The sequence below is a fragment of the Pan paniscus genome, chromosome 5 (genome assembly GCF_029289425.2).
Source record: "Pan paniscus chromosome 5, NHGRI_mPanPan1-v2.0_pri, whole genome shotgun sequence".
NCBI lineage: Eukaryota > Metazoa > Chordata > Mammalia > Primates > Hominidae > Pan > Pan paniscus.
In genome coordinates, this window is record NC_073254.2 from 45,836,010 (window position 1) to 45,847,760 (window position 11,751).

Here is an 11,751-nt window from a genome sequence, read left to right on the forward strand (position 1 = left end):
GTGTGCAGGGGCTGCCCTGGGCGATGGGTGAGCCTCTGTGGTCACAGCTCCCGCTGAACAAGTCTCCACTGAAGGGACAAGGACAATGGAGCAGTGAAGGTGACCCAGCTGAGGACTGACCACATAAAGCCCATGAAGAACTGAACAGCAACTAGGCACAGGCCCCGTCCACACTCGGCTCCTCACAGCCTTCCCCACCCCCACCTGCAACAGACTCAGCACAGCGAACATGCAGATTCTGGAAGGTTCTCAGGTCTTTATTTGCTCTCTCAACTTCTAGGAATTGACTTATTTAATTAATCCATCAACGCTTCATAGCAAATATTTGAGAACACAAATTTATATTCAGGTTCTTAACTTCATTAGGGAAGTAAGAAGTTGCAGCTCAGTGCACCATGAATTTGAGACAGAGATGGAGACATCCAGCCCCACCTCTCTGGAACAGGAAAGATGATCGGGGAGGGAACACAGGTCAGTGTGGGGACAGGGGTCACGGTGGACACGGGGCTGGGCTGTCTCTCCACCTCCTCACATTATGCTAACAGGAACGCAGACACATTCAGATGCCTTTGCAGAAAGAGATGCCAGAGGCTCTTGAAGTCACAAAGGAGAGGTGTGAAGAAATCCTGCATCTCAGTCCCACACAGGCAGCTGTCTCAGGCTACAGAACACAATAGTCATGAACAAATTCAGGTCAGTCATGGTAAGTGATGACACTCTGAACGGTCCACCACACACTCGAAACGTCCCAATCAAAGAATCCCCATTACCCAGGCCTTTTCCCTCTGCCCCACCCCCGACCACTTCAGCTCCCCAGAATCTCACCTTTACAAGTGATGAGAGACTCATCAGAGCCCTGGGCACTGTTGCTGCCTGAGGTAGAACAAAAAAAAAGACCTGGTCAGAGCCCGCAGGAGATGTGGGACAGGAGGAATTATGGAGTTGGTGAGCTTCTCCACACGCCCGCCGCCATCACTTACACGCAGCCTGAGAGCAGCTCCCTCCTTTTCCACCTGTGGGAAGAAAATGCCCTATGAGGGGACTGGGAGGAGGCAGGGCCATGCGATCTTAGGGGAACCTCCTAGTCTTGGACCCAAGAGAAGTTTCCAGAACTACGACTGCAGACCCAGGGCAGGATCAGGAAACATGGGGAAAGCAGTTGTGGGTTCTGGACCAACTGCCCTCCTAAGGTCTGTCCTTAGCAGGGACCTTCCCCTGACTCATGAATGCTGGAATCAGGACCCCAACACCATAATCATCAAGGTGATACATCCGTCCTTCATTGTCACATGTGCTTCGCAAAAGAGTAAGTGCTGGCACACAGGGTCCCAGGCTGGGATGGCCCATGTGTGGATGGTGCTTCCAGTAACAAGGCGGGGCACACTTCTACCTGGGGCTTGAAACTCCCAGTGGGACAAGAAAACCCAGACCCCACTCTTCACCCCTTCCCTACCTGAGCTCTTCCTCCTACACATCATAGCAGTGACCACAGCTCCAAGGACAGCTAGGACAACCAGGACAGCCAGGCCAGCAACGATGCCCATGATGGGGATGGTGGGCTGGGAAGATGGCTCTGGGAAAGGAGGGGAAGGTGAGGGGCCCTGACCCCCAAGCCTCAGCCCTGACCCGGCTGAAGGGCTCCAGAAGGACTTCTGCTTTCTCTGATAAGAGATGTGACCCCCCATTCCCCTCCTTACCCCATCTCAGGGTGAGGGGCTCTGGCAGCCCCTCGTGCTGCATATGGCACGTGTATCTCTGCTCTTGTCCAGAAGGCACCACCACAGCTGCCCACTTCTGGAAGGTTCCATCTCCTGCTGGCCTGGTCTCCACAAGCTCGGTGTCCTGGGTCTGGTCCTCCCCATCCCGCTGCCAGGTCAGTGTGATCTCCGCAGGGTAGAAGCCCAGGGCCCAGCACCTCAGGGTGGCCTCATGGTCAGAGAGGGGGTGGTGGGTCACGTGTGTCTTTGGGGGTTCTGACGGGAAGAGTCAGAAAATTCAGACACTTTGCATCTCTCTTGGGACACTCCAGCAGCGCCCATGTGACCATCCTGAGAATGGACAGGACACCTGGGGTGGGGAAGGCGGCACAGAACCTAGACGCCAGCCTGGACACAGGCACCTGGGATAATCTCCTATTCATTGGAAAGTTCTAGTCTCTGAGGGAGGAACAGCGACTTCTGGTCCTGACCTGAGTGGAGGCCGCAGGACTCAGAAAAGCTGGAATCAAACCTTCAGACACATTGAGTGTGAGGCAGAGAACAAGGCCTGAGAGAAAGGTCAGCAGCCTGACCACAGCTGCTGCAGTGGTCAAAGTGGTCAAAGGAGACCCCTGATCAGTATTCCAGGGACTGTCTTCCCCTCCATTTCCTCAGAGACTTCATCCCTTAATTGTCCTAGAGAGCAGAGGGGGCCCTCAGAGGAAACTCAGGAAAACTCATGCCATTCTCCATTCAAGGGAGGGCGATATTCCAGTGCTGATCCCATTTTCCTCCTTTCCTCGTGGGAGGCCATCCCGGGAGATCTATAGGAGATGGGGAAGGCTCCCCACTGCCCCTGGTACCTGCGCGCTGCAGCGTCTCCTTCCCGTTCTCCAGGTATCTGCGGAGCCACTCCACGCACAGGCCCTCCAGGTAGGCTCTCCACTGCTCCGCCGCACGGGCCGCCTCCAACTTGCGCTGGGAGATCTGAGCCGCCGTGTCCGCGGCGGTCCAGGAGCGCAGGTCCTCGTTCAGGGCGATGTAATCCTTGCCGTCGTAGGCGAACTGCTCATACCCGCGGAGGAGGCGCCCGTCGGGCCCCAGGTCGCAGCCATACATCTTCTGGAGAGTGTGAGACCCTGGCCCCGCCCCCGTGGTCAGCCATGCCCGCGGAGCCCCGCCCCGCCCCGACCAACCCGCGGGGATTTTGGCCTAAACCGAAAATGAAACCGGGTAAAGGCGACTGGGGCTCTCTCCGGTCGAGGGTCTGGGCGGGTTCCGCAGCCTCGGGGTGGATCTCAGACCGGGAGACTCGGGGCGACCCGGGCCGTCCGTGGGGTATGGGGAGGGGTCGTGATCTGCGCCCCGGGCCGGGGTCACTCACCGTCCTCGCTCTGGTTGTAGTAGCCGCGCAGTTTCCGCAGGTTCACTCGGTCAGCCTGTGCCTGGCGCTTGTACTTCTGTGTCTCCCGGTCCCAATACTCCGGCTCCTCCTGCTCCACCCACGGCGCCCGCGGCTCCCCTCTCGGACTCGCGGCGTCGCTGTCGAACCGCACGAACTGCGTGTCATCCACGTAGCCCACTGCGATGAAGCGGGGCTCTCCGCGGCCGGGCCGGGACACGGCGGTGTAGAAATACCTCATGGAGTGGGAGCCTGGGGGCGAGGAGGGGCTGAGACCCGCCCGACCCTCCTCCCTGCGCGGCTCCCCGGGTCCTGCGCCCTCGCCGGGCTGGCCCCTCGCTCCTCTCCGCAGAGGCCGTTTCCCTCCCGACCCCGCACTCACCGGCCCAGGTCTCGGTCAGGGCCAGGGCTCCCGAGAGCAGCAGGAGGAGGGTTCGGGGCGCCATGACCCGCATCTCGGCGTCTGGGGAGAATCTGAGCCCGGGTGGGTGACTGGGGACTTTAGAACCGGGACTGCGGAGACGCTGATTGGCTTCTCTAGAACCCGACACCCAATGGGAGTGGGAATTGGGGACGCGTCATGAGTATTCAGGAAGAAGGACCCGACGCAAGTTGGGAGAAGAAGTGAAACTCAGGGGAGTGGAGAATCCCCAACGCGGCGCCTCTCCAGTGCAGACACGGCCCTTGGAGCCTGAGACCCTGAGAGCCCCGCCCGGGACCTGGGACTTCGTCCTGATCCCTCTTCTCCTACACCAAGCATCTTTGTCACACTGTGTGCCTGAGTCCTGGCCAAGGATCTGTCTGTGGAAACCAGGGAGAGACCCCCAGGCTGCGCGCAGCCCCTTCCCCTTCACTTCTCCTCCTGGATTCCCCGTCCCTGAACTGGACTCCCTGCCTCCCACTCTTTGCCTTACCTTACCTCAGGTAATATTAAACTACATCCAGCAAAATAAAGGACACTTACCTCTCCCCTTGGACTCTTGTACAGGGAAACTCACCATGGGGAACTTGATGCCAGACAGTGAGCTCGCCCTGGGAATGGACGTGTAGAGTCAGGAGTTTTCTCTTTAAACCTGGTGAAGTTTTTGTCTGAAAGCACCAGGTAGAGATTCTCATAGAGACCAGTTTCCTTTCTGTTTATTGATACAGTAGGTAGCACAATATTGGTAATCCCTGAATGATTAGAATTCCAATCTGTGAAAGACCTGTGTCAAAACTGCATTACAATTAAATTCTCAAAGCTCCTGTTTTACTTTCGCAGACTATGGATCTGTGACTCTGGGTTGTTGCATTTAAAATTATCCTCATTCTCTAGCCCGAGTTTCCCTGTGTGAGTCCAGAACATCTCCTGAATACAAAGAAGCAGGGTTTGTTACTGTCTATTGCAACGGGTAGCTTGTAGTCATCACCTCAAAGTTGCGAGGGCTCAATGCAGTCCCAATGCTCTTCACCGACGCTCCAGCACTGCCCGTTTTCGTGAACTATGCACATCTAAGCAGTGTGCATATTTTATTTGGACACTTGATATTTTTGTAACCCTTTTTTTAAAAAAAATCATAAGGAGGCCATTAGTTTTAAGGCAGTCACACAAAATGTATTAAATACCGAATGCAAAGACCCCCCTGCCAGGCTCTTCTACTGCTTTAGAATTCTTTCCTCTGCTCCTTTTCCTCACCTCCTGCTTCTCCAGCCCTTCTGTCTGCCCCTCTCATCCCTCACACCCTCTTTCCCCTTTAGTCCCCGCCACCCTGTCACTCCTGAATTGTGGCACTAACACTGTCCCTCACTTCCTGCCCATGTCTGTTCTCCCCACAGTGCTCAGCAGTCCTGCTAATGTGACTCAGGTCATGTCATTTCTTCACTTACAATGGTTGGGTTTTGGTCTACCATTTTGCTATATGTTTTCAATTTGTCTCATATCTTTTTGTTTCTGTTCCTCCTTTGCTACTTTCTTATGTGTCAAGTAAACATTTTTTAGCTTATGGTTTTAATTCTCCTAGTGGCTTTTAGCTATATTTCTTTACATTAATTTTTTATTGTTGTAAGAATTGAAACCCAATTCCTTGACTTTTCACAGTGAAATTCAGGTAATATTAAGCTGCATCCAGCAAAATAAAGGACACTTCAAATGGTGTAGTTTCATTTAAACTATCATTATGCTATTATTATTGTATATGTTACATCAATATACGTTATAAACTCAACGATACAGTGTAATACTTTTTGTTTTAGACAAGCAATCACATATCTTCAGGAAATTAAGAAAATGGGTGTGTATGTGATATGTGTATGTGCATCATTTCTGTTGTTAATTGTTCCTTTCTGTATTATCTGGGTCACCATCTAGTATCATTTCCCTTCAGCCTGAAGAATGTCCTTTAAAATTACATGTGGTACAGGACCCCTAGGAAATGAATTTTATGGGTTTGATGATCTAACAATGTCTTTATTTTTGCCTTCTTTCCTCCCCCTCCCCCCCCTTTTTTTTTTTTTTTTTTTTTTTTTTTTTTTTTTTTTGCTTATTAGGGCGTTTACATGTAAAAAAATTCACCAGTTTTAGCTGCACTTTTTGGTGGATATTGGTAATTATTTATAGTGTAACTACCACACTGCCCAGTAGAGAAACACCAAATGCAAAGATCCTCCTACTAGGCCCCTCCACTGCTTTAGAGTCCTTTCCCCTGCTCCTTGTCCTCACCTCCTGCTTCCCCAGCCCTTCTCTCTGCCCCTTATCCCTCAGACCTTCTTCTCCCCTTACTTTCCCCTCCCAGTCACTCCTGAATTGTGGCACTGTAGAGAACAGTTTCTTTTCCCTAAAAACTTTCTTTATGCCCCTTTCTATTTAATCCTTGCCTCCCACCCTCACCCCCTTCCCTTCATTCAACCACTGCTGTGCTTTCTGTCACTGCAATAGTGACATTTCTAGAATTTCATGGACATGCAATCATATGTTATGTAGTCTTTTGTTTGGTCTCTCCCTTAGCATAACGATGTTTGAGATGATGCCATTCATTCATTTTTGTTGCTGAGCAGCTGCCGAGTATTGCTGGAATCCCAGTTTATTCATTGGTTTCTGTGTCTCCAGTTGATAGACATGTGGATTCCTCCAGTTAGGGTTTGTTATTAATGAAGCCACTATAAATAACTGCTTACAAGTGTGGACTTACATTTTTATTTCTTTTGGATAAATATGTATTTGTGGAATTGCTGGGCCATGTGGTAATAGATGGGTAACTGTGTAAGAAATTGCCATACTGCTTTACAAATTGGCTGCCACATTTTTTGCATTCCTACCAGCAATATCAGACATTCCTATTTTTTCCATATTCTTGCCAGTGTTAAGACTTATCATATGTCTTTTTAACTTTACCTGCTCTAGGTGGTGTGTGATGGTTTCTCATTGTAGTTTTAACTTGCACTTCTTAGATGACTAGTATTGTTTGCTATCTTTTCATGTTCATCTAAGCGACTTATTACATATATTTTATGAACTATTTTGCAAATTCAATGATTAATTCCAGAGACTTTTTCAGAATTCCCTAGTGTTTTCTACATATACAATGAAGCTGGTGACAAAGAAAGACTTTCATTTCTTCCTTTCCTATCCATTGATCTTTTTTCTTTTAAAATTATTATTATTTGATAGAGATGAGTTCTCACTTATCAGGCTGGTCTCAAACTCCTGATCTCAAGTGATCCTCCCACCTCAGCCTCCCAAAATGCAGGGATTACAGGCATGAGCCACCATGCCTGGTCCTTGTTGCACTGGTTAGGATGACTGTTAGGTGTTTAAACAAGAATGATGAGAGCTCACATGTTTGTTTACAAGGAACTTAAACAAATTTACAAGAAAAAAACCCATCCCCATCAAAAAGTGGGCAAAGGATATAAACAGACACTTCTCAGAGGAAGACATTTACGTGGCCAAGAAACATATGAAAAAAAGCTCACACACGTATATGAAACGTGACTGTTTATAATCCTATCCAAAAAAGAACTGATTTCAAGCAACAGCAGGATTGCTTCCATTCAATACTTGGACCTGCAAACATCAAAAAAGCCACTGGAGAAACTGAACGACTCTCTGAAAGCCTTAAACTAAGATATGAAGAAGTTGAAATCTGGAAAAAACTTGAGGAAAAGGACAGGCAGGGGGAAGCACAGTGGCTACAACAAAAAAGGCAGGAAACAGGAAGAGAGGATGGCAGCACGTTGGCTAAAAGTTCTTTGGAGATTGTATTGGATTCCAAAGACAAAACCCAAAAGAGCAATGGTGAAAAGAATGAAAAATGTGAGACCAAAGAGAAAGGAGCAATCACAGCAAAGGAACTATACACAATGATGATGGATAAAAACATCAGCTTGATTATAATGGATGCTCAAAGAATGCAGGATTATCAGGATTCCTGTATTTTACATTCTCTCAGTGTTCCTGGAAAAGCCATCAGTCCAGGAGTCACTGCTAGCTGGATTGAAGCACACCTCCCAGATGATTCTATAGATACATTGAAGAAGAGGGGGAATGTGGAGTATATGGTACTTCTTGACTGGTTTAGTTCTGCAAAAGATTTACAGATTGGAACAACACTCTGGCATCTGAAAGATGCACTTTTCAAGTGGGAAAGTAAGACTGTCCTGTGCAATGGGCCTTGGGCCTTTGGTTTTAGAGGGAGGCTATAAAAACTGGTTCCTTTGCTATTCCCAGTATACAACAAATGCTAAGGTCACTCCACCCCCACAACACCAGAATGAAGAGTTGTCTATCTCATTGGATTTTACTTATCCCTCACTGGAAGAATCAATTCCTTCTAAACCTGCTGCCCAGATGCCACCTCCACCTATAGAAGTGGATGAAGACATAGAATTGATAAGTGATCAAATAAGTGATAATGATCAAAATGAGAGGACAGGACCACTGAATATATCAATTCCAGTTGAACCAGTTGCTGCTTCTAAATCTGATGTTTCACCCATCATTCAGCCAGTGCCTAGCATAAAGAATGTTCCACAGATTGATCATACTAAAAAACTGGCAGTCAAATTGCCTGAAGAGCATATAATCAAATCTGAAAGTACAAATCATGAGCAACAGTCTCCTCAGAATGAAAAAGTTATTCCTGATTGTTCCGCCAAGCCAGTAGTTTCCTCTCCAACTCTCATGTTAACAGATGAAGAAAAGGCTCATATTCATGCAGAAACTGCTCTTCTAATGGAGAGAAACAAACAAGAAAAAGAACTTCAGGAAAGACAGCAAGGGAAACAGAAAGAAACTGAGGAGGGAAGAACATGAGCAAAAAGCCAAAAAGAAACAAGAAGCTGAAGAAAATGAAATTACACAGAAGCAACAAAAAGCAAAAGAAGAAATCGAGAAGAAAGAACGTGAACAGGCCAAGAAAGAGGATAAAGAAATCTCAGCAAAGAAGGGCAAAGAAATAACAAGAGTAAAAAGACAAAGTAAAAGTGATCGTGAAACTTCTGGTGCCGAGAAGTCTGTAGAGGACAGGGGGAGAAGATGTTCAACCCCAGAAGTACAGAAAAAGTCAACAAGAGATGTGTCCCATACATCTGCGACAGGGGATTCAGGTTCAGGCAAGCCTTTTAAGATTAAAGGACAACCAGAAACTGGAATTCTAAGGACAGAAACTTTTAGAGAGGATACAGATGATACTGAAAGAAATAAAACTCAATGAGAACCTTCGATAATAGCACAAAGTGAAGAAATGGGGAGGATGGAACCAGGACTGCCTTCAGGCTGGGCCAAGTTTCTTGATCCAATCACTGGAACCTTTCGTTATTATCATTCACCACTAACACTGTTCATATGTACCCACTGGAAATGGCTCCTTCATCTGCACCTCCTTCCACCCCTCCAACTCATAAAGGCAAGCCACAGATTCCTGCTAAGCAGGATAGGGAACCTTCCAAACTGAAATGCTCTTACTCCTCCCCAGATATAACCCAGGCTATTCAAGAGGAAGAGAAGAGGAAGCCAGCAGTAACTCCAACAGTTAATCAGGAAGACAAGCCAACATGCTACCCTAAAGCTGAGATCTCAAGGCTTTCTGCTTCTCAGATTTGGAAACTCAATCCTGTTTTCGGAGGTTCTGGACCAGCTCTTACTGGACTTCGTAACTTAGGAAATACTTGTTATATGAACTCAGTATTGCAGTGCCTATGTAATGCTCCACATTTGGCTGATTATTTCAACCGAAACTGTTATCAGGATGATATTAACAAGTCAAATTTGTTAGGGGCATAAAGGTGAAGTGGCAGAAGAATTTGGTATAATCATGAAAGCCCCGTAGACAGGACAGTATAGATATATCAGTCCAAAAGACCTTAAAATCACCATTGGGAAGATCAATTACCAGTTTGCAGGATACAGTCAAGATTCACAAGAATTTATTCTGTTCCTAATGGCTGGTCTCCATGAAGATCTAAATAAAACTGATAATCGGAAGACATATAAAGAAGAAAATAATGATCATCTCAATGACTTTAAAGCTGCAGAACATGCCTGGCAGAAACACAAGCGGCTCAATGAGTCTATTATTGTTGCACTTTTTCAGGGTCAATTCAAATCTACAGTACAGTGCCTCACCCTTCACAAAAAGTCTAGGACACTTGAGGCCTTCATGTATTTGTCTCTACTGATAGCATCCACAAGTAAATGTACATTATAGGATTGCCTTAGATTATTTTCTAAAGAAGAAAAACTCATAGATAATAACAGATTTTACTGCAATCTTTGCAGAGCTCGATGGGATTCTTAAAAAAGAAATCTGGAAGTTACCACCTGTGCTTTTAGTGCATCTGAAACATTTTTCCTACAATGGCAGGTGGAAACAAAAATTACAGACATCTGTGGACTTCCCGTTAGAAAATCTTGCCTTGTCACAGTATGTTATTGGTCCAAAGAACAATTTGAAGAAATATAATTTGTTTTCTGTTTCAGATCACTGCGGTGGGCTGGATGGAGGCCATTACACAGCCTACTGTAAAAATGCAGCAAAACAGTGGTGGTTTAAGTTTGATGATCATGAAGTTTCTGATATCTCTGTTTCTTCTGTGAAATCTTCAGCAGCTTATATCCTCTTTTATACTTCTTTGGGACCATGAGTAACTGATGTAGGCACATAAGGAGACATAGGTTATAAACTAGTTATCTTTTAAAAGGCTCAGCAACACAATTCTTGAAATGCTTATCAAGATAATGGTAGCAATAGCTGGCCATTTAGAGGAATTCTAGGACAGTAGGAGCTGTGTTACTAGCACTATATAATTCCTGTCAGTGGTGACAAATAACACTTAACAAGTATTGCAGTAAGCATCACTTACAGGTACCATTTATTTCAAAACAACTTTTTTAGTCTGCTCCAAAGTTAAAATAATTAACTAGCTAAGCATTATTATTTTACTGGTCTAAAAACCATTGTACCCTTTTTTTCCTTTTCACTGTTACAGCCTTTTCACATTTCTAAATCCCATCTTCATATACTATGAATACTCTAGAATGATGTGAAGCAGATAGGAATGTATGTGTACATATTTATTGCATACTTACACATCAAATCGATGTACATAGTTTAACATGTGGTCCTTTCATGAAACTTAGAACTCAGAGGATTGCATTTTTTTCTTTGAGCATATTTTGAGTAACTGCAGTGCTTTCTTAGGGAAATGACAGGTCAAAGCTATTTTTCTGTTGGCTTTGGGGGCATTTGGGTATGCTAAATCTTTATCCTAAAAAATAAATGGAAAGTTCCTTTAATTTTTTAAAATGAGACATTAAAATCTTCATGAGAAAAATTTAAAAAGCTCAATATCACTGCTCATTAGAGAAATGTAAATCAAAGCCACAATGAGATACCATCTCCTGCCAGTCAGAATGGTAATTATTAAAAAGTCAAGAAACAATAGATGCTGGTGAGGCTGTGGAGAAATAGGAACACTTTTACACTGTTGTTGGGAATGTAAACTAGTTCAACCATTGTGGAAGACAGTGTGGCCATTCCTCAGAGATCTAGAACCAGAAATACTATTTGACCCTTTGGGTAGATAAGGAATATAAATCATTCTACTATAAAGACACAAGCACACGTATGTTTATTGCAGCACTATTTACAATAGCAAAGACTTGGAACCAACCCAAATGTCCATCAATGATAGATGGATAAAGAAAATGTGGTGCATATCACCATGGAATAGTACACAGCCAGAAAAAGGAATGAGTTCATGTCCTTTGCAGGGACATGGATGAAGCTGGAAGTCATCATCCTCAGCAAACTAACACAGGAACAGAAAACAAAGCACCTCATGTTCTCATTCCTAAGTGAGAGTTGAACAATGACAACACATGGACACAGGGAGGGGAACAACACACATCAGGGCCTGTTGGGGAGTGGGGGGGGCGAGGGATGGGAACTTAGAGGATGGGTCAATAGGTGCAGCAAACCACCATGGCAGACTATACGTATGTAACAAACCTGCAGGTTCTGCACATGTATCCTGGAACCTAAAGTAAAATAAAAGCAAATTAAAAAAAGAAAGCCCATATCTTACATGTATGCATATGTTCATTGCAGCACCATTCACAATAGCAAAGACATGGAATCAACCTAAATGTCCATCAATGGTAGACTGGATAAAGAA

General features: G+C 45.7%; 1 protein-coding gene and 1 pseudogene across 3 annotated transcripts; one reads left to right on the plus strand and one right to left on the minus strand.

Annotated features, from left to right (window-relative positions):
• Positions 1-236: 236 nt before the first annotated feature.
• LOC100982294 (class I histocompatibility antigen, Gogo-C*0202 alpha chain) lies at positions 237-3,636 on the minus strand. Of its 3 annotated transcripts, none has more exons than XM_024929090.4 (8): positions 3,482-3,636; positions 3,082-3,351; positions 2,561-2,836; positions 1,698-1,973; positions 1,454-1,573; positions 981-1,013; positions 829-873; positions 237-663 (listed from the first exon to the last, which is right to left on the minus strand). In XM_024929090.4, exons 1-8 carry the CDS (start codon positions 3,552-3,554, stop codon positions 560-562), a joined length of 1,197 nt encoding a protein of 398 aa, XP_024784858.4. In that variant the 5' UTR covers positions 3,555-3,636; the 3' UTR covers positions 237-559. The 3 variants fall into 3 exon arrangements, with proteins under 3 accessions (XP_024784858.4, XP_054969349.2, XP_063461311.1); XM_055113374.3 differs by having other exon boundaries at positions 237-661; positions 826-873; XM_063605241.1 differs by lacking the exon at positions 1,454-1,573 and having other exon boundaries at positions 237-661; positions 826-873.
• Positions 3,637-7,058: 3,422 nt separating this feature from the next.
• LOC103783864 (ubiquitin carboxyl-terminal hydrolase 8-like) lies at positions 7,059-9,078 on the plus strand (annotated as a pseudogene).
• The last annotated feature ends 2,673 nt before the right edge of the window (positions 9,079-11,751 follow it).